Genomic DNA, 21335 nt, shown 5'->3' with positions numbered 1-21335 from the left:
CCCAATAATTACCATCCTAGGCGGGTTCGAATGAGGACGTAGGACCAATCAGCGGCGGCGTTGTTTTTTTTGCGGCTCCACGTCGGCACCAACTGCGGGGCAAGATGGAGGCGCTGATTTTGGTAGGAGCCGGGGCTGCCGAGATGCTGTGGTCTCCGGAGGGGCTGGGAGTCGGGGTTCAGCCTGATTGGGAGTGGGTAGAAAGGGGAATTCCGGGAAATCCTCGGGGACTGAGAGTTTAACTGGCCCCTGTATTAAGCGTGTGGCCTAGAGCAGGAGCTGAAGCCTCGGTTTAGAGTAGGAAGCTCTGCCGGGAAAGAGGGCAGAGTGGGTGGGAAGTTGAAGGGAGCACATGGAGTCCTTAGGACGCAAAGGATCCTAAGCGTACTGGATTGGGGTCTTTCAGGTTCCCTCGATTCTAAGCATTGTAGATTATATCCTGATTTGAGTTTCCCCAAACCTCCAAATTCGCCCCAGATTTTAGGACTAGGATGCAGGTGGTGTTATCACAGGCTTCTGTTGGTTGTCACAATTTGACATCCAGCTAATTGCCACATTCCTTCAAAAAACTTTTTTACTTCGGTTTCTTGTTAGTCCATTTTATATAGACATGTCATGATAAAGAATCATCATTCCATCAAAGTTCTGGAGTACCTGGTAGAGTTAGCATGGATTGTGAAATATTTTTCTAGACTCCCTCCTTATTCTGCTCTCCTTTTTCCTACCCACTAAACTTTAGGAATTCTTGTAGGATCTAACTCTCTAGTTGCTTATATGAGAATTTTGGTGGTAAAAGGGGTGTATTAGCTTCCTTGCCCAGATGATCTTTTTCGCTTGTTCAAACAAATAAAGCATTTTTACTCCTTTTTAAAAATTGGACCAGAGAATTTCTCTCAAAAGTCTTTCACCTGTTCTGCAGTTTGGAGATGTTAACATAGATTGTGTGTAGGAATTTAGCTCCCAGCCCCTTTCTTAATTGAATTGAACCCTAGGCCTCTTTCTTGTCTTTTTCTTTCTTTCAGCTCTAATACATGTATGCATTCAGATCCTCATCAGGTAAAAGAGAGTAACAGGTTTCAAGTTTCCCTTTTTCACAATAGCAAAGGTAGAGATGGTTCCTTTTTATCATATGGTCAAGAGCAGGTAGAAAGCTTAAAACTTGAGTAGTTTTCTTTCTTTTTTTTTTTTTTTAATTTGAGTAGTTTTTAATGAGATATTTTCTGTCCCAAGCAGTTAAGTAATATTAACCAGTTAACAGATTGGAGTAAGTTCTAGGGGATTGGTTTCTTTGGAAGTTTTTAGAAATATTTAGACTTCCCTACATCTGTTTATAGGAGGGAGCCTACTTACAGGTAACGGAGTGAGGGAGATGATACTTTGGGAAGCTGTGTATCATGATGAGTTGAGGGACTTACATGTAAAGTCTCCCACATTTTTTCTTACCTTAGTTATCTGTCTCTGCTTCCTTAGTAAAGTGTATTTCAACCTGCTTCTCTCTTATATCCATTTTAATCTGTACCTAAGATGCCACATTCGTAGATCCCTGCTAACCTGGACTTCACTCCTGGACTTTGCTGTAAAAACTATATTGATTCTTTGTCATGATGAATCTGTGTAGTGGGTTTAGGGGGAACTAAGGAATAGGGAAAAGGACTTGCTCAAGGGAGTACATTGTCAAAACTACATTAGATTTTTATTCCTAATCCCAGACTAATTCTTTCTCATGTTACCTCATCATCAGCTTCCACCTCTTCAATATACAACATTGTACTTTGACCACCAGTTATATAAAGCTTTTATTGAGGACAAAGTACCAACAGGTATCATTGCTTGTGCTGATCTCCAGAGTTCTCACGATATTAAACTAGTATTTTCCTTTGTCTCGTATGTGTCAGCTCTTTCCAACTTCTATTTTTCTCTTTATAATTTCAATATATTTTAGGCCCCCAATTAAGAACTTATATACGTTTCTCACAATTCTAGCCCTTCTTAGCTGGAGTTCAGGAGAAAAATTAAGTCCTAATGACCTAAGATATTCATTGTATGTAATGAACCAACTTCCTGTATCCATAATGGCACTGGTTTTGTACCATCCTTTGGAAAAGTGAGAAAATAGTCACATAAAAAAATTTTCAACATTCAGTGATTCAGATGAGGAACCCTAGTTTGGAATTAGGTAATAACTCATAAGTTTTTTATTCTTACTACCTTCACAATTGGAGCTCACAAAATTTAGCTCTGATTCAGATCAACCTTCCTCACTGCTTCTTTTACTCTCTTCCCTTTGTTTTGTCTGTTCAGCAGCATCTCCAGATTCTTAGGTCAGCATCTCCAGATTCTTAGGTCACCGTCTTCATTATGAAAAATGTGAAGAATCCTTGGAGCTTACTTTAGCTCTCTATTGAACTAAAGAGTTAACTGTAACTGGATAGTATTTAACAAGCCACTCCTTAGAAAGGGAGATAATTCTAAAGTTCCTTTAGGCTTCCCCATTTCACAGTTTTATTACTTGATTTGGCTGGACCTCTAGGGAAATCTGATAAAAGCATATTCTTCAATTCTCATGTCTCCAAGGTACATACACATAGAATATTGAGACGAAGGGCAGGGTAAGCTAGAGGAGGTCAAGAAGAACCATCAATTGAAATTTGATTTGCTTATGGGTATATCTAAATACCAGTAGGTTCCCTTCATTTAAGGATTTTACAGTGGGTCACATTTCTTTCTTGAATTAAGTAGTCTAGCCCTTAAGCACATTTGTCTAAACTTTCTCAGGTCTTTTTGTAGTCTCTAAGGAAAGAGATTCCTTCTGTTCCCAGTACTTAATAATGATGCTCCCAGCATGCACCTTTGGACTTAGCTTCCTCTCTCTTGCTGTTTCCTGCTGAATATACCTTCCTTGTGAATGGAGAGGGAGCTCTGCAGGTCACCATTCTCCATTAATCTTTCTTTAATTGATTTTTACTTTTTTTTTTTTAAATCCTCATCCAAGGACATTTTTTATTTGCTTTTTTGAAGAGAGGAAGGGAGAGAGAGAAACACTGATGCGAGAGAAGCATTGATTGGCAGCCTTTGCATTCACCCAGACCAGGGATCATGCATGCACAGACAGGGATGAACCTGCAACCCTGGCAGGTGCCTTGACTGGGAACCGAACCCGCAACCTTTTGGTTACGAGACAACACTCCAACCACTGAGCACTGAGCCACATCGGCCAGGGCTAATTGATTTTTTAGATAGAAAGAAAGACATCATTGGTTTGTTCCACTTATGTATGCATTCATTGGTTGCTGCTTGTATGTGTCTTGACTAGAGATCAACCTGCAACTGTGGTTTAGTGGGACGATGCTCCAACCAACTGAGCTACCTGGCCAGGACAGTAACCTGTGGAATCTTAAAGATAATGGCTTATCCCCTTCCTCCCTTGGTTTACCTTTTTTCCCAAAGCTGAATTACTTTAGCAGTCTAGATCCTTAAATCTTCCCTCATAGATTTCATATTTCCTAATCTCTGAATTCACTTTCAGAGTGTTTTTCCAGTGCTTTATGGACCATACTTCTTATTTGTATCCTTTCTCTCCCCTTCATAACATTTTTATCCTAAAGAAAAAAAATCCTAACTAAGCCTTATTCAGACATCAGGGCATCCAAAGTGCACAAGAGTATGCATATAGAGAGAGAGGAGGAAACTATGCAGAATACATCAGTGACTCTTAAAGGTTGATACAGTTCTTTGGCTTTCCTTTCCTGAATTATCTTAATGGGGCTTTTGTTAAATTCCTTTGGCACTAACAGTAGAGGTACTTGGCCTAAATGCCCCCTCCTCCTGCTCTGGGCAAAGGTATCAATTACATTAAGCCCCAAAAGCACTCCCATCTCATTCCTGGCAGTCCCCTGTGCCCCTCTCCCAGCTGCGTCCTTGCTGGTGCCTAGCCCCTCCATTTCGTTAGGAGAAGCAATCTCCTCGTTCCTGCACTGTGGAGATATATTTCTCAGCTAGGGCGCGAGCAGTGCCAGCACTGCCCCCGGTGAGGTCCTTGGCAGCCATAAAAATTTTTATTGTGATTATGTTGGTGTCGGGGTGTCCATCTGGGTTATTGCACACCTAGTTTAATTGATTGAAGTTTAATTTATTGACACTTCAAATTAAATGATCAGAATAAACTGTGCTGCTACTCTGGCCGGCTTGTTTTAATGGTTGATTGCTAGAAGCAGACCTTGGCTTGAACTAAAACCCCTAAAGAGCAATTGACGCTGCTTCTAACTCTCCCCATGTCTTGCCCTCCAAGAAGACCTCGTTATAGATTTCCGACGTGTTTATATTTTTTCCCTCTCCTTCACAGTGGTGGGAAGGAGTTGGTCCCTGGCAAGGTATAAATTATATCAAGGGTCTAGGGGAGCTGTCACATGGTCAAAAGAGGAGGAGGAGCCTCCACGTGAAGAAAGCCAAACCCTTGAGAAGCCAGGTCTTCCCTGGGAGGTAGAGGATGAATGTAATATCCAAATACTTGAGGGAGCATAGTGACAGTTTTAGGGTCTTTTTCATCTAGATATTTGCTACTGTTCTTTATTCCATCAATATGACTTGGTTAGACAGGATATTGACAAACAAACTAGTTATGGAAAGGGAAACTAAGGAATCAAATAAAGGATAGAACAAGAATAAACAATCAGTGCCTAACTACCCATTTATGCTAGAGTGATTTGGAAGATGTAGGCCCAGGGCCCACGGGCAGCCAATGAAGATGGTTTGGGAGGTTAAGTCCATGAACATTTTAAGATGTCTCTACTGGCAAGGCCCCACCCACATTGTACATCTCCTGATTCTGCACTGAGTAGGCTTTCTCTGAGATAGATTATGAGAGTTCTGTCTTTAGATTTTCTAGCCTGTGTCGTCATCTCTGGTATTTGACCACCCCATCTCTTCAGGAAATCTTAACTGTTGTATAACCTGACTCTTAAATGCTGCAGGTAAAGCCTAGTTCTTCTTATTTGGCTTTATAATTTTCCCACTATCAAGGCAAATAATCTCCAGTCACAGCCAATTGGCTTGTCTACTAATTTTTTCCCTTTTTTTCTCTTATTTGTGTAGTTTTTAGGGGGAGACTGAAGCTAGGGGAGAGGCTACCAATTCTGCCTCAAAGGTGGGTTTGGGGAGCCAATAGATTGAAAGATGAACACAGAAGCTATCAATTCAGTCTTTTTTTTTAAAGACTAGCTTTTTGTTTTCAGGAGCAGATGTAGGGAGAGAAGGGAGTTGGGAGTAAATTAGGATACAGATCATGACCAAGGACTCATCAGAAATTGATCTGTTCCCATTTGATTTTTCCCTTTGCTGAGTGATATTTAAATGAGGGCTCCTGAATTACCAAACTGGGAAGGCAGAACGTTCTAATGTTACTCTCAAGCTTTGGGTGGAGAGTACTTTGATTTCTGCTTGTTCAATTAATTTCTCTTCCCAGTAAGTGCTGCTTACTTTGTCCCACATTTCTGTAATTGTTTCATTTCTGTAATAGTTGAAGAATTAGGGGATCTGTGGCCTCTGGGCATAAAATTCTTTAGCACACTGGCTTTCTGAATTTTAATAAAGGACCTGAGACTTTGCATTCCTGAAGGGCCAAGGGCTTGGTTATCTTTGTCCTGCCTGTCTCACAGCCACCAAATTTAGTCGTTGTAAGCTGGAGGGGTGTGGTGCTGACCTTTTCTCCCCCTGCTGGCTATGTTAGTTTTCTCAGTCATATTTATTAATTTACGAAGGCAACACACACACATTTATTGAAGTCATTACTTGGTGCCAGGCAGAGAAGAGGGTGATTTACAAAAGTATCACTCATTTCTCCTTTTTCATTTCCTCCCATTTAATTCTAAACCTAGGTCAGTGAACTTCTTCAAATCATAACAATTTGTGAATGTGTATTTTTCTGGTAACAAGGTCCATAAATTTCATAAGCTTATCAAAGGGGTCTGCTGTACTTCAAAAAAGGTATTAACATAAATTGATCTAGCTCAGGCCTCTCATTTCTCCAGCGTCAAAGCTTAGTCCTAGAGAAAGGTAGAACTTGAGATAATGGCTGATCCAGACTATAACACAAGGATTTTTTAGGAGTTTAGAGACATTTTCTCCTGTAGTGTCAGAATTCTTGGTGATTATGCATTCGTGTTTTGAATCTATGTCAGAAAGGAAGATTATTTCTAGGTATGTCTTCTGCTCTCAGTTCTTCCTTGCCAAGATGTGTTTGGTTTCCTCTGTATAACCAGTATTTGGTCGCATGTCATTCAGTTCGGTGGTACTTGTGGCTCCTATTCTTTCCTGAACTGTGTTTCTTGAATCTAGGAAAACCTCTGGTTAGCATGTGAGAACAGCTTTTCCCTGTCGAAGTGTTTACCTAATTCTTTTCTTTCCATCTGAAGCCCCTAGGCTTGTGGCTGGCAAATTGGAGCCCTTAACCCCAAAGGAGCTTTTCATTTTAAGAAGTTGGCACAGAATGAGGGAGCAAATACCTGCCTAGGTCTTGGAGAGCTGGGATTAGTATCTAGGAATTTCTCTTTCTGGTTTTTACTGTCTTGGCTTTATTTTATAACTAGGGTTGAGGGAAGAGCATCTTGTTTCTAGTTGATCAAGTCTATTGCCAAGCCATGGTACTACCTTTTTGTCATGACCATAAAGATTTTTAATTGGGAAATGGAGAACTTTCTAGGAATCTCAACCAGATTCTTACTTGTGCCCTTTCAGCTCTGTGGATAGCATCCTCTAACTCCATGAAGCCTTCTTGGTCCCTCTCCTCCAAATGAGTCAAGTGAAGTTATTAGTTATAGCCCCCAAATATCCTGTCTACCTGCACCAAATACTCCTTCAGTCCTCTTCTGATGGCATATCATGATCTTATCCCAGAGTGTTCTCTTACTATATACTTACACATTGTGAACACACTTAATTTAGTACTTTTTCAGAGCCCATCTCTCCTAGTTTGGCTTACAAGACACACAAATAGAGAGCTTTTATCCAGAGCTTCCCTCTGCCTTTTTAATGCTTTGGTTAGTGACTATAATCCTTAGGAAGCTGCAGCTCATCTGAAGGCCCACAGGGGGCAGCACTAGGAATGGCTCTTCCCCTGTAGTCCTCTGCTGGGGGAGGGGATACTGGGCGATTTTTATTTATTTATTTATTTTTTCCACTAGGCTTCAGAATCTTCTGGTTGAGATCAAAGAATTCTTTGCAGGAGACTATTTGCTTTTTCACTGTTGTTTTAGCTCTCTTTAGGAGTTCAGTCTTGGTTTTTCTTGATAATAAAAATGTACATGAAAATCTATCTAAGCCACCCAACCTCCCACAAATTAGTCTGTACACATCATTTCCAGGCACCATTAGCATTTGAGGTGAAGTTCTGTTATACACTCAGGCTGTGGCTCTCTGAAAGTCAGTGCATCACAGAACTTTGTCTCGAAAGCTTTCTAGCAGCTACCCATTTGGGAGTGGGAGGGAAGAATAGACCTTTTAAATCCCTTGAACACATCCCTAAGCTTGTAGGGTCTTTCTCAATAACCAGCATTTAATGTGTTACCGGGTCAAGCCTAGTCCATTGTTCAGGAAGCCCATTTCTCAATAGCTGGGAGTTATTTATAAACTTGCCCTTTGCAAAAACTTAAAAATGAAATTACATTATCAGTAATGGCTTCTGGGGCCTTTAAACTGGCTCGTTTTATGGTGAAAGGAATTCCTGACCTTCTGCACTCCTGAGAGGTAAAGGCCCCAGGCTGAAGTGGAACCAACTGCAGTCAGGAGGTGGCAGGACAAGTAAAGGAGAAGCTGCTGGCTCCACTTGTAGCAGAATGGAGAACTGAAACAGCATTCAAGCTCTTGCCTAAATTCTCAGCTTTATTTAATGTAGTTATTCTTTTGGAATTTGAAATGACCAGCCTTTTCTCTAGTGCCTTCTTTCAGAGCGGTAATAAGATATCTCTTTGCGTTCCTTTGCCTGTCTTTTACCCTTCCCAGGAAGATCCAGTATTTTTATTTTGGATATTTCCTTGATAACATCTAAAAAGCTAGTGAAAAGAGCCTGGAACAGAACTCAGAAATCTGTTTCTCTTTTTTGCCACCTGTTTTAGGCACTCACACATTGTTGGCCACAAAGGACATTGTTTGACTCTCCTGATTGGCATGTAGCCGGAATGGTTTTTCTTTGGGGTCCCCTTCTTTCTAGGTATGCCAGAATCTATGACTAGATTCTGCAAGAACTAGTTACCTATGCCAGCTCAATGCCCAGTTTAAACTATTAGGTAGCTCTCTAAGTTTGCTGTGAATGTGGATAGAGGAACAAAGCCAAAGGTTTCCAAGGAAAAGATTGTGGGAAAAAATATTCTACATTTTCTTCCCTGTGGACTTTTTTTTTTCTCTGTTAAGGAAACTCTTTCCCCTTGGGATCTCTCTTTTGGGGAATTGAGGATCCAAGTTGCTATAGAACTGAGCCTACTTTATGGGAAGATCTTTCTCTGGGGATTTAGGAGTTAGGAAAACTGCTTTTATTTGTGACCTATTAGACGAGAATCTAGAGATCCTTCTGCTAGACATAGAGTTCTTTGAGAGAGGAATTGGTCACGCCTTGTTAATTCTAGAGAGTAATATATAGGGTGGGCATCTCTAAGGAGTGTTTATCAGAGGAGAGATAAGTTGGTAGTAATATCACCCAAAATGGCCATACTAGATAATCTACCTATATGTGGAAGTCTAATTATAAGAGGGTCTCCTAGGTATATTACTACATCAAAACATTTTTACTTTATTCTGAAACTTTAGTCTCATAATCATTCAGCAAATATTGAGAGTTTAGTATGGTTAGGCATTGCTCTGGACACTTGGGGTAAATCAGTGAACAAAATATAAAAATTGCTCTCTTTAAGAATTCAAGTGGGGAAACTTATATTCTTCACCTTGTTATCAAAAGACTGGGTTTCCTGTACTCTCAATTCTTAACTCCCTGAGCTAGGATTGGTTCTTTACATGGAACCATAAACCTCCTGGAGCCTCATGGGACAATTTACTTTTATAGACAGACACTGCAGTTTCTGGATCCCTGGGAATGATTCTTTTCTCTTCACTCTTGGGTGTTTATTAAACATAGGCTTGGAAAGTATATTCGGCTCCTGTAAGGACTGTGGGTTTCCTAAGCCAGGAAAGGGGGGTGGCAAAGCAATAGCTTTGTCCTATAGTACAGGGAAGGGATCAATGGGTAAGTAATATTGATTAGAAAGTCAATGTGAGCCTGCAACCTCCTATACATATACCACTGCCTCCCCTTCCTTCTTCTCCTGGTTAGCTGGTTCCATAGAAGTTGAAGGAGTAGAGGAGCTTTTTGCAAAGTGATAATGCTTTTTGATTATTTGAGTCTGAGGGTAACCATTAAGGCAGAAGCTGTGATTCCTTTATGAGAGTCAGTGTTCTCAAAGTGTGATTCTTGCTAGTGAAGAAACAACCACCCGCCCCCATCCCCCTCTTTATCTCCAGGCCCCAGAGTGTTTCTTAGATGGATCCTCTTCTCATTGCTTCTTAGCTTCCCCAAAATTCAGATTGGTTTTTGTCCTGGCAAGTTAAGTGGTGGTGTTTGGGGTATAGCAGAGGAATTGGGATCATAGGGGAAGTATTGGGAGATGGGTGTCTCACTGGGCTCCGTTCAGAACTGGTGTGTGTGTGCATGCACACACACACACTGACATTTCCCTCTGTGTGTGTGGGGGTGGTTTAGGGAAGGCTTGCTTTATGCCTCTGCGTTGCTACTGCATTGGGACTGCAGAAACTTCCAAGTACACTAGGGCATTCAGCCCTGCTTTCAAGTAGCCTTGTGTAGTGGCTATTAATTAATCTGGTCATATTCCATACTCACCTGTGCATGGGAGGCCAGTGAGGGAGGATAACTTGGAAATAACTACCATGATATTTAGAAATAAAAGCATGACCTACCTTGATTAAGCACTCCGTGGGTCTGGCTCAGAGAAACTTTATCTGATGCTGCTTTGGAGTCCTTTGTTAAAATGCCCCCTCCCTCAATTCACTTCATTCACCATTTGGCCATTCTCAGTAGGAAATGTCAGTATCTAACCATGTTGGAATAGGGGATACACAGAGGCACCTCAGTGGGACTAGAAGAAAGTATCTGGTTTGCCGGTGGTGGCAGGAGCCTTCAGCACTGAAGGTGTGTTCATATCTCTTCAGGAACCCTCTCTGTATACTGTCAAAGCCATCCTGATTCTGGACAATGATGGAGATCGACTTTTTGCCAAGGTGAGATTCCCTTTCAAACTAGTTTAGAAGCAAGACAAAGACTTACTCTGAGATTTGAATCTTGGGACTGGCCCTATTAACTCATATTCCTTGATACTGTAATTATAAGAATTCTTCTATGTTGTCCATGCCTACTTCAGATTAAACCTAAACTGCTTTTGTCTCTTAGTTTCCCTGCTTCTTTACTTGCTATCCTCAGACTTTGACCTCCTTTGATACCAGCATTAGAACAGAGAAGAACGTGGGAACCTTGGTTTCTGAACAAAGCAGTGTCTAGATGTGAAATACAGCCTGGTCATGCCTGTCACTCCTGTCCTTTTCCCTTCAACCTTGTCACCTCTTTGGGTTTTTCCAGGGAAACTTCTCGTAGTTCCAGGGTTCCAGTCCTAGGTCTGCAGTTACTACCAAACTTGTTACCTACTGGCTTTCCCAGCATGATGTTTCTAACTTTGGATCTATTTAAAAAGAAGAGAAAGGACACCCCTCTGTTCTCTCTCTAAATTCTCCCTCTCCTATAGAAATTTTTTCTGTCCCTTGTGTGTTAACTCCGGGCGAGCATAGCATAAATCAATCAGCAGGTAGAGATTAGTTTAGAATTCACCAGCTGTTCCTCCCTGTAATTGGATGTAACTATGCAGGACACCTTTTGAAACAGTTATCCAGTTACTAAATGCCAGACCTGTCATAGGTCTTCAGCTGACTGCAACGGATTAGCCCCTAAAGAGCAGAGCGATTTAGCAGCCTCTCTCTCCACCCCCTTGCCAGGGAGAGCTTGGGAGTGGGCTCAGCAATGTGCTAGATTACCTCCTGCTTCTTTCATTTTGCAGAAAAGAAAGCTAAGATATGACAGAGCACAAGGTAGGGTTTGCCTTTCTTTAGAGGAGGTTTTTGTAGCCTTAATTCCTCAGCTTCATACAGTGAATGAGGGTCTAGAAGAAGTGTTCTGTGCTTTACTGCCTTCTGTGTTCTGTAGCGCTACTCCTTGACATAGGGTAGCTTCTAGGAAACACTAATGAGAGTGGTCTCAGGATTGCTCTCCTAGAATAAAGACAAGGGCAGAACTTCATCACAGGATCATAGACAGCTGCTCTTAACAGTCATAGAAATGTGAGATAGGGTTGCCTAGAGCTGGGTCCTTAAAAATTATTATTATTTAAAACAAAAATTTTTTAAATTTATTTTTAGAGAGAGGGGAAGGGAAGGAGAAAGAGGGAGAGAAACATCAATGTGTGGTTGCCTCTTACCCCCCACCCCACCCCCATTGGGGACTTGTCCGGCAACCCAGGCATGTGCCCTGACTAGGAATCGAACCAGTGACCCTTTGGTTCACAGACCTGCGCTCAATCCACTGAGCCACACCAGCCAGGACCTTAAAAATTATTTTTGTATTGAGTTACTTCCTGCCTATTCCCTGCCTCTGTAGTTCTTCCTTCTTCATATCAATATTTGTCCCTCACCCCATGCCTTGAAAGAGAGAAATCCAAGATCCAGAGCAAAGCATTCTAATGTTTTGAGCAAAAGTCACTAATCATTCTGGGCTCTGAGCTTTAATGACCCAACCCTTCTCCTTTCCCTCTGACCAGTACTATGATGACACCTACCCCAGCGTAAAGGAGCAAAAGGCCTTTGAGAAGAACATTTTCAACAAGACCCATCGGACCGACAGTAGGTCATTTTATTTTCACTATTCTTTGTGTTGGGGAGAACCGTGGTGGGAAGAGGGTGGCAGCAGGACTGCAGAGAAAGGATAAAACGACTCTCCCTCCTTTTTCTCTTTTTTTCCTCCTCCCCTCATATAATAAACTCTTCAGAAATGTAATGGGGAGGTAAGTGTACCTCACGCGGGAATACCGTGCTGGAAGGTTGGCTGTTAGCTACCTGTCTAGTCCCTGGATTTATGAGCCTCACTTGACAAATTTAACTGCAGCTCTGCTTATTGTACCGCATCCATTAGGGCAGGTAAATGGAAGTCTGTAAAGGTGACCGCTCTGCATTTTCACCTCTGAAGGATCCACTAGTATCCTGTGTCTTATACAAAGAGGGAAATAAGGGTAGTTGGGGGGAGGGTGGTCAGAGGAGAAGATACATTTATACTTCCCCAAGTTTATACTTACCTTCTGCTACCACCTGAAAATAAAAAGCCATTCAACTTCAATCTTTGGGGGTCATTTGACCTACATTATCTCAGCCCAAAACAGCTGGATACCAAGAGTTTGTGGTAACTCCTTCTGTCCTACTTGTCTCAGGCTACGCACTGTTTCCACCTTTTTTCCCCTCAGGTGAAATTGCCCTCTTGGAAGGCCTAACAGTAGTATACAAAAGCAGTATTGATCTCTATTTCTATGTGATTGGCAGCTCCTATGAAAATGAGGTAAGGATCCCCACTCCTCTTTGCTGTCCCTGATTCCACTTCCTAAATCACAGGTGTGACATAGTGGTTCTTGGCCTTAAGGAGTACCACATCCCTCTGGCTTCTGACTAGGCTAACGAAGTTGACAGAGATTCCTGCTGGCCACACAAAAATAGCCTAACAAATGAATCAATCTAGAATAGAAGTTTTCCCAGATTTTTTTTATCTCCATATAAGAGATATGCCACATGTGTGTGGGTTTTTTTTAATTTATTTATTGATTTTGGGGGGCAGGAGGGAAGATTGAGAGAAAAACATTGATTTGCTATTCTACTTACTTATGTGTTCACTGGTTGCTTCTTGTATGTTCCCTGACCAGGGATTGAACCTGTAACCTTAACATATCAGGACAATGCTCTACAACTGAGCTACCTGGCCAGGGCATACCACATGTGTTTGAATGCCTAGTAATGTACCATATCAATGGCCTTCCCTCGGTAGTGTGTGTTAAGATGGATTTCCGAGGTAAGGTCAGGGTTGGGGGATGCTTGCTCCTGCTATGAAGGTTCCACACCTGACTGAGTTTGGGTCAGTTAGCCAACATTCTGGGTCATGTTGCCAGCCATACATTCTGAATGGGGATAGTCCTTGAGACTTGAGACCTGTACACTTGGGAAGATTGGATATAGTTCTAACCTGCGTGCTCTGCACAGGAAAAACTATTTGAGGTAGCAAGTTCTACGAACGAGAGTAGATAAGTAAAAATAAGCCTTCACATAATTTGAGGCAAAAGTAAAAGTTCAAGAGAACCAACTCTTCCTGAGCTCTTATTGCTATGAGTACTTTGTAAAGCACATTGTTATTTAAACCATACAACACTTGTGTGAGTTATAGGCATTGGTGTCCTTGTTTTGTGGATGAGGAGCCATATGAAATTACTAGTATTTAATCACTGTTGAACTACAAAAGTGGCAGTTTCATGTGGTTCAACCTAATTTTCTCAGGGTTACACACCTAGAAAATGGCTCAACTGGGATTTAAGCCCAGATCTGTCTGACTCTACAGCCTGTGCTTTTTTTACTAACTCTCTGATCTCAGCTATTGCTTGGTTAATGATTTTTCTATCTAAGACATCAGGTAGCACATATAGTTGGTAAATACATGGAGAGGACTATGACAGGAAAGTTCTGTTTGAATAGTCTGGTCAAAGAGGGACATCCAGTTGTGGGATCATGTGGCAGAATTTATTTCTTGAAGGAACCACGGGTCCTCTTTCTGTTTTGCTCTCACTTCCACCTTATGCTTTTTGGTCCTTTGTGAAAGCCTGTGCCTTTTGATGCTTAACGAATTAGAGGGTGTTATTTTCAGGTGGCAGCTGTCAGGGCCTTGAACCTTTTCCCTCTGCTTCTGTCTCCCAACAGCTGATGCTCATGGCTGTTTTGAACTGCCTCTTTGACTCATTGAGCCAGATGCTGAGGTGAGCAGTCCATTCTTGACATCTGTTTAGGAGAGAAAGTCACTATTCTTCAGGCCCAGGGGTTTGTGGGGAAGTAGAGGCTCCAGGGAGCTGATTTACCTTGAGAAGCTAGGCTTATTAGGAATAAGGAATTCATACCAATGGGGAGGACGGATGGAGGGGAGAGTATGTCCCTCGGGAATAGTTCTCCTAAGAAAGGGAATTGGGAGGGAGCAAAATCTTCACCTTTGTGTCTACTCTATTCCCCATTAGCTCTGTCAGAGTTCTAAGCACCCTGACAAGGCTTTCCTGGACTTCATTCTTTATGTTAGAGAGAGGAAAGGGGCAGGCATAGGGAACTGTCCTATAAAACATCAGTACCTTGGGAATGGAGAAAACGCTTCCAATTTTTCACTTCTAGCTCTTAGTTTTTCCCTTTTGTAGAACAGGAAGAATGTGCCGATTACCCTCTCCTCCCCTTCCACCACCCCACCAGTCCTCTGCTCCTCATGTAGAAGGGCAGTAGAAAAGGTATAAGATACTTTTCCTGAAAACATGCAGCGCTCTGAACTTCGTTCCTCTACAGGAGCTCCCCAGTGAACTCAGCACAGCCAGCCCTTTGGAGTAGAACAGCAGGCATTCTCAGCCCCACAAAATCAGCAGGGTGAATGGCTCAGATTTCCTCAGGAAGGGGATGATTTATTTCTTAGCCAGGTGAATGGATAGACTTCATTTCGGGTAATCTAGTGAAAGAGTCAAACTGACGGATGTGACTGGCCACAAGCACCAACCACCGGATCTGAGGCTGGTGGAAGTGGGCCCTGACTGTTCCCAGCCCCCTTGTTGGGCTTCTTTTCAAGACCTGAACAGAGCTGGTGAGGCAGGGGGAGCAGGGGAGGGCTTAGGAGGTTTGTCAGTCAGAGCTTGAGTGCAAGTGGAGTTTGTACTCAACCCCTCCCCACCTCCTGCCGCCTCCAGATTGAGTTTTACCTCTGTTTATTTCCTTTTTTCCATCCACTGATGTCAGCATTTATGAGAAATGTCATGAGCAGCGTCATGGCAGGTAGGAAAGAAACAACAGCTCTGGATAACCAACCCGAGAACTTAACTATATATTTTTAATCTCTTTCCTGATATTCCTGATCCTTTCTCAGCAAACAGAAGTAGGGAGGTGTTTAGAGTTAGCAGGATTAGCTTAAAAGGAATTAATTACCTTATTTACTTTAAAAGAAAAAGATTTTATTTATTTATTTTTAGAGAGGGGAGGGAGAAAGAGAGGGAAACATCAAGGTGAGGTTGCTTCTCACACACCCCCTACTGGGGACCTGGCCTGCAATGGAGGCATGTGCCCTAGACTGGGAATTGAACTGGGGACCCTTTGGTTCACCGGCTGGCACTCAATCCACTGAGCCACACCAACCAGGGCACCTTACTTACTTTTTTGTGTGGTTGCTGGAGACATTCATTGCTGTAGTGTAGGTTCCCAACTCAGACAGTGTCCTAGGATTCCTTTCACACATGAGCTGTTTCCCCTCCCCCCCCCAACCTCTTGGGGACTCAGGAAAAATGTAGAAAAGCGAGCGCTGCTGGAGAACATGGAGGGGCTGTTCCTGGCTGTGGATGAAATCGTAGATGGAGGGTGAGTTCTCTGATTTGCCTGGACCTCTCTGAATCTAGGGTGTGTGTTGGAGTGGGAGGTGGTAACTGCCGCTATCCTAAGGCAAGTGGACTGAGCAGCTAGAGTATCCCCACAGTAAGTTGGCTTTTCAGGAGAGAGCGACTGATGGTCTCTTCTTTGTCTCCGTAGGGTAATCCTAGAGAGCGATCCCCAACAAGTGGTACACCGGGTGGCATTAAGGGTAAGCAAGAGTGTTCCTTTATATCCCTCCATCTACTTACTCTCCAGGGCCAGACTTGCTGATTGTATCTAAGTGTCTGGGCTTGTAAAATACATACAATCTCCTTTTTCAAATTCTCATTGTCCCAGAGACAGAAGCAGAGGAATGTTATTTCTGCCCCTAAGCTAGTACCTAACACCTCATACAGTCTTTGCATAGAGTACACATTTAATATGTACTTATTGAAGAAATGATGTAATAAAAGAAATTTTAATATTGCTGGTCCTGAAACTTTAGGAACTTGAAGTTGGCTTATTCTTTCTTCTTTGGGGATGGATCATAATCATTTGAGGCAGAGGAGTGTTTTCCTTGTCTTTTAAGGTCTTATAAAACTGAGGATAACACCTCTCCATCAGAAAGTACTTATCTGCTAGAATTTCAGTCCTCTGGTGCTAGTGATATCAGAAAGGGGCCTCTGAGTTAATCGCAGAAGACTCAAGTCTGTGGAGAGAGCCTACCAGCAAATTGTGGGGGTGCAGAGATGTCTGAGCAAAGCAAATCTCCCCATTCACAGAATGTCCCAGTTCTGACCTCCAAAGAGTGAAGGCTGACAGTGCCGGGTAATGGGAAATCTTCTCCCTTAACTGCCTTGGGCTCCATTTGCATAGTTTAATCTTCTCCTCTAACATATGTCTCTGCGTGGCAAGAGAGAGGGTCCTCCCCACCAACTCCCTCCTTCCCCTTCTCAGGCTGCTGTTGGCAGCAGTTTATTTCTTCAAATTAACATGCTTGTCGTTACCCATCAGGCCTTGCGGGATCCATTAAACTATCCCTGGCTCCCCCTCATCCTTTCCCTAGTGATATTGATATTCAGGGAAGGTCTTCTCTGACTAGGGAATCAGGTCCTCCTAAGTTGTGGATCACATAACCTGATGATTACTTGGAATGGAATAAATCTTTTACGTCCTCCTGTCTAAAATAGAGGATGGATGAAATGACTGGTTTTTTTGCTCACAGCCCCTCTGACCAAGTATAATTGTGGCTGTACTAGTTCCTAAAAGGGATTGAAAGCTTTAAGTTATCTGCCCTTTGCTTCAGTTTAAAGGAACATCTCTTCTTTCTCTACTTCCAAACTTCAGTCAGGTCTTCCTCCAGCTTTCTCCCACACTGAATGCTTTTTTCTCTGTGCGATAGGGTGAAGATGTTCCCCTTACGGAGCAGACCGTGTCTCAGGTATGACTTGCTCCCTTCTTCCTTTCCAGATTGACTAGGTCATTAAAGAGGCTAGAATAGCATTCTGCCCCAACCCACGAAGTCTGAATGAGACTAGAGACTGAAGACATATCTTCCTTGGCTCCCTCTTATTCTAGAGAACTGGGACTCTCGCAGCCAAATGCCCTTACCCTACCCTAGCTCCCATCCCAGTTTCCTGTGAGCAGTGGCTGTCAGCCTTGGTGTGTACCCTTCAAACACTCCCTGCCTGGTGCCTCATTCAGTGATTTATTCTCCAGCAGAGGCTTGCTTTAAGCAGATGGTCTGTGTGTGTGCACGTGTGCACATGCACACATGTGCATGCACATGCACACACTGCCTCATTATTCAAATGAGGGCTAAGCTGGAAATGCATGTTCTAGAATATGCAGGTTTTATGGATCCATCCTGCTACTTTGCAAATAGATTTGTCTACCTGATTGGGGAGGTAGGAGAGATTCTGTTTTCTACCCATTTGGAATTCTCACTAAGCAGTTAATCTGGCCCTGGCTGGTGTGGCTCAGTGAACTGAGTGCCTGCCTGTGGACGGAAAGGTTGCTGGTTCAGTTTGTGGTCAGGGCCAATGCCTGGGTTGTGGGCTGGGTCCCCGGTTTGGGGCCTGCAAGTGGCAACCAATTGATGTTTCTCTCTCACATCGATGTTTCTCTCCCTCTCTTTTTCCCTCTTTCCCCTCTCTCTAAATAGAAATAAAATCTTAAAAAAAAAAAAGTCCATCTGGATGTGGTAACATACATACATCCCTTTTAACATATGTCCAGTAATCCCCAGTTTTTTCTTTCCTCTCAGGCATACCTCTTCTCTCATTATCCTCTCAAAGGATTTGAATTTTTTTGCAATTTCCCAAACTGACAATTCTCTAGGGCTTTAGAGAGCTTTTTTCCATTCCTCTACCCTTGGGAATTTCCTATTTGCCATTCTTCTAAGGACAGAGAAGGCGGCAAGTAAGGGGAAGGAAAAGCCCCAATCCCAATCCCCAACCCCATCCTACCCTCCAGCAACCCCCTTGATGTTGCCCTTGTTTCTGCAGGTGCTGCAGTCAGCCAAAGAACAGATCAAGTGGTCACTCCTTCGGTGAAGACCCCACTGTTCCTGGCTCCTCATCCCCTGAAAAAAAAATACACATCTGCTGTGATTTCTCATCCAGTCCTCCAACTGATGCTCTCAGGGTCATCTCGGGGATCACAAGGGATCCTTACATCTCCATCCTGTCTGTGGTTGTCCCCCCCAGACCTCTAGGTGCTTCCCATTCCTTCTCAGTTTTTTGAAGTTCTGGGAGTAAAGCTCCCAACAGATTTGGATGCAGGGCAGGGGAAGCACCTCTTCCTTTCTAGACTGGATTATGTTCCCTTCTATCTTGCATATTTTCTTCTTAACTTCTGTGCCCTTTGCTGCAGCTACACTTAAGATCAAAGCAGGAGAAAGAATGTGCTGAGTATTTTTCTCCCTTTACCTCTACCTAGCCCTCACCCCAGTAGTTCATATGTCCAGCAAGGGGAGGGAAAGAGAGAATTCTTTTCTATACAATGGGTGGGGTTGGTGGTGAGGAGAGGTATATCTAGTCTCAGCCACAGCCCCGCTTACTGGCCTCAGTATTTTCTCCCTTCTTACTGCCCCGTCCACTAGCCTTGGAAAAAAGATTGGAACAGCTCATAGGCAGGGGACAGAGTGGAAGAAGCAGTAATTTAAATTTTATTGGATATGGCTTATAAAATTCTGCATTTCAGTCATAGCTGCATTCTTTACCCTGATTCTGGCTTATAGCTTCAAAAGTGCTGTGGTCTGTGAGTGGTTATTGTTGCAACGACCATCTCTTGGTCTGATACCTAAATTCTACCTTCACAGCCCTGGGATCTTTGCCCAACTTGTCCTCCCTGTGCCCTGGAGGAAAGCCAGTCCCTGAACTAAAACTCCATTCTAGTCTTAGGAAGAAGAGTTTCTGCTCAGAACTAGGGAGGGGGTGGAATTTATGACTTGGGCTTCTGGGCCCTCTCAGTCCCTTTGCTTCCCCCACATGCTTTTCACTTTGCCTTGGGTCTGTAATCTGTGCCGCTTAACCCTATCCTTTCTTTGTCTCCATCCAGGCAGTAGGTCTAGGCTCTTCCCCTCCCTAGGTCGCTGAGAGAGGTGCCTTTCTTCACAAACCTTCGGGATTTGGATTTCCCCAGGAAGATGGAGGATGGAATACCTACTCTTGGGTCTAGTCTTTCCCCTTGACCCAAAAACTTCCCACAAAAATGTCTCAAAAAACCTTCCTGAAACTTGTGCCCCACCTACTAACTGCCAGTTCTCCATGACTGAAGTAGGGCGCATAACTGGGCATATCTGAGGGGGCATTTTTGTGTAAGAGATGTATGGAGTCAGGAAATAGCCTCCTTCATATACTTGCTCTGTGCAAAGAGGAATAAAAAGATTTCTTTTTCCAAATTGCCTTTGTGTGATGTTTTTGTTCCTCCTCTTCTCTTTTTGGCAGCTACTCCTATTCCTCTAGCATCCCCCTCACTCCCCATCTTACAATATTTCTTCCCTCTTACCTCAGAGACTCCCCAGCATTCTCCCCCACCACCACTGCCATCCCTAATTTACGGGCCTGTTTGCCTCCTTGGCATCTCTCAGTCCCCTTGCCTGGAAATTGGCGCCAGGGCTGGGGTGGGGATGGTATTTTCTCAGTGGGAGTCCCAGGGAACCGAGTTCTCCCCCACCACTCCCAAAGCCAGCTGCCTGCTCCCGCTTCAGCCATTAGTAACCCGGAGACGTGCACCTGCGTGGGGGCTCTCCTCCAGACCCTGCTCCCTTCCTGCACCTCCCACTCCTGCTCTGAAATGGCGCTGAGCGGGTTATTTATCGGAGCCGGTGCTGCTCCAGAAGGTCAGGACGGTGGTGTAAATAACCTCTTCTCACCATTTCCTCGTCCCTCTAGAGCCTGCTCCCTTCCCCCTCCTCCACCTTTATTCTCACAAATGAATGTGGCTGGGCTGGCGCAGAGCCTGGCCCTGCATCTTAATGGGGCGGTGAGCTCACAAGATGGATTTAGCTGGGGGTATTATGGTTGCCTTGGTGACAGGAGAATGCTTTGGTTTTCTTTCCCCTTCCTCTGCAGGATTTTAAGGAGGGGGAAGTGTAGGGAGCCCTCCTCTGCCCTGCAGTTTGAAGGGTCTCCTCAGTCACCTCTACTGCTCATACGATAGGCCTGCAAATCCAGGATTCAGCAATAGAGACCACATTTAGGACCTCAGATAGGAAAGGACCAGGGAAAGAAAGGAATGAGGGAAGAGCCTCTCCAGTATCAAGACGTAAAACCTAGAGTCCAGTCTTGCCTGCTCTTCTGTAAGAAGCTGTCAATTAAGCTGAGCAACTGTGGGGCACCTGTGCTGGCGATTGCCCTCAGATTAAAAAATAAGAAGAAGAAAGAAAAAAATATGTTTGGGTATACCATACCTGTGGTCCTGTATTGAAAATTGGGATATAAGGGGGCTAGATGAGGGCTAGGTATCTGTCTTTGCCTGTCTGCATCAGGGAAAAGCAGTGTCGAGCATTATCATCCTGATCGTCCTACTCATCACTCAGCATTGACCCTGGGCAGAAGGCAGGTCGGTGTGAGAATAGGGAAGTGCTGGTCATTGATGGTGTGGAGAATGGAGTTCTATCTAGTTCTCAGATTTGAAATTCTCTGAGCTTGCCTCCGCAGTCTGGCCCGGTTTCAACTTTTTCTGCCTTCTCTTTCCCACTAGGAATGAAACTCTGCTGCCCTGACCTACCCAGTCTTCTGGCCAACAATTCAACGCTATGAGCAAATATCCCCAGCACTGACTGAAGCTGAGACTGGGGAGAAGAGTCTGATTATTTCCCTCCTTTGGTCTCTTAATTCTGGGCCTCAGTCTCTGTTTGTGAGCCCTTCTTCTTCCCCAGGGGACTCTGGGAAGCCCCTCCTCCCCTCACCCCCCTCCTTCTCTTTGGCTGGGAAAGTGACTGACTACAGCCTAAACAGTGCCAGACACCTGCCTGCCAGATGTGGCAATTCCCCATTCTTCTCTTCCCCCTCCCCAAATGTCTATTCTTTCCCCACCCCACTGAGTTTAGGCAGAGAGAGCCCCCCCACAGGGTGATTTAGTGCTGTAGCCCCTCTTTCTCAAGTGCCCCCCTC

General features: G+C 43.7%; 1 protein-coding gene across 1 annotated transcript; it reads left to right on the top strand.

The window, feature by feature from the left end:
• The first annotated feature begins 62 nt into the window (after window positions 1-62).
• COPZ1 (COPI coat complex subunit zeta 1) lies at window positions 63-19618 on the top strand. The gene is made up of 9 exons (XM_024575690.4): window positions 63-122; window positions 10210-10278; window positions 11862-11943; window positions 12558-12649; window positions 14050-14105; window positions 15646-15723; window positions 15892-15943; window positions 17117-17155; window positions 18222-19618. The coding sequence occupies exons 1-9, from the start codon at window positions 105-107 to the stop codon at window positions 18267-18269; spliced, it is 534 nt and encodes a 177-aa protein (XP_024431458.1). The 5' UTR covers window positions 63-104; the 3' UTR covers window positions 18270-19618.
• The last annotated feature ends 1717 nt before the right edge of the window (window positions 19619-21335 follow it).

This window comes from Desmodus rotundus, chromosome 3 (assembly GCF_022682495.2).
Source record: "Desmodus rotundus isolate HL8 chromosome 3, HLdesRot8A.1, whole genome shotgun sequence".
NCBI lineage: Eukaryota > Metazoa > Chordata > Mammalia > Chiroptera > Phyllostomidae > Desmodus > Desmodus rotundus.
This window is presented reverse-complemented; position numbering and strand designations above follow the sequence as displayed.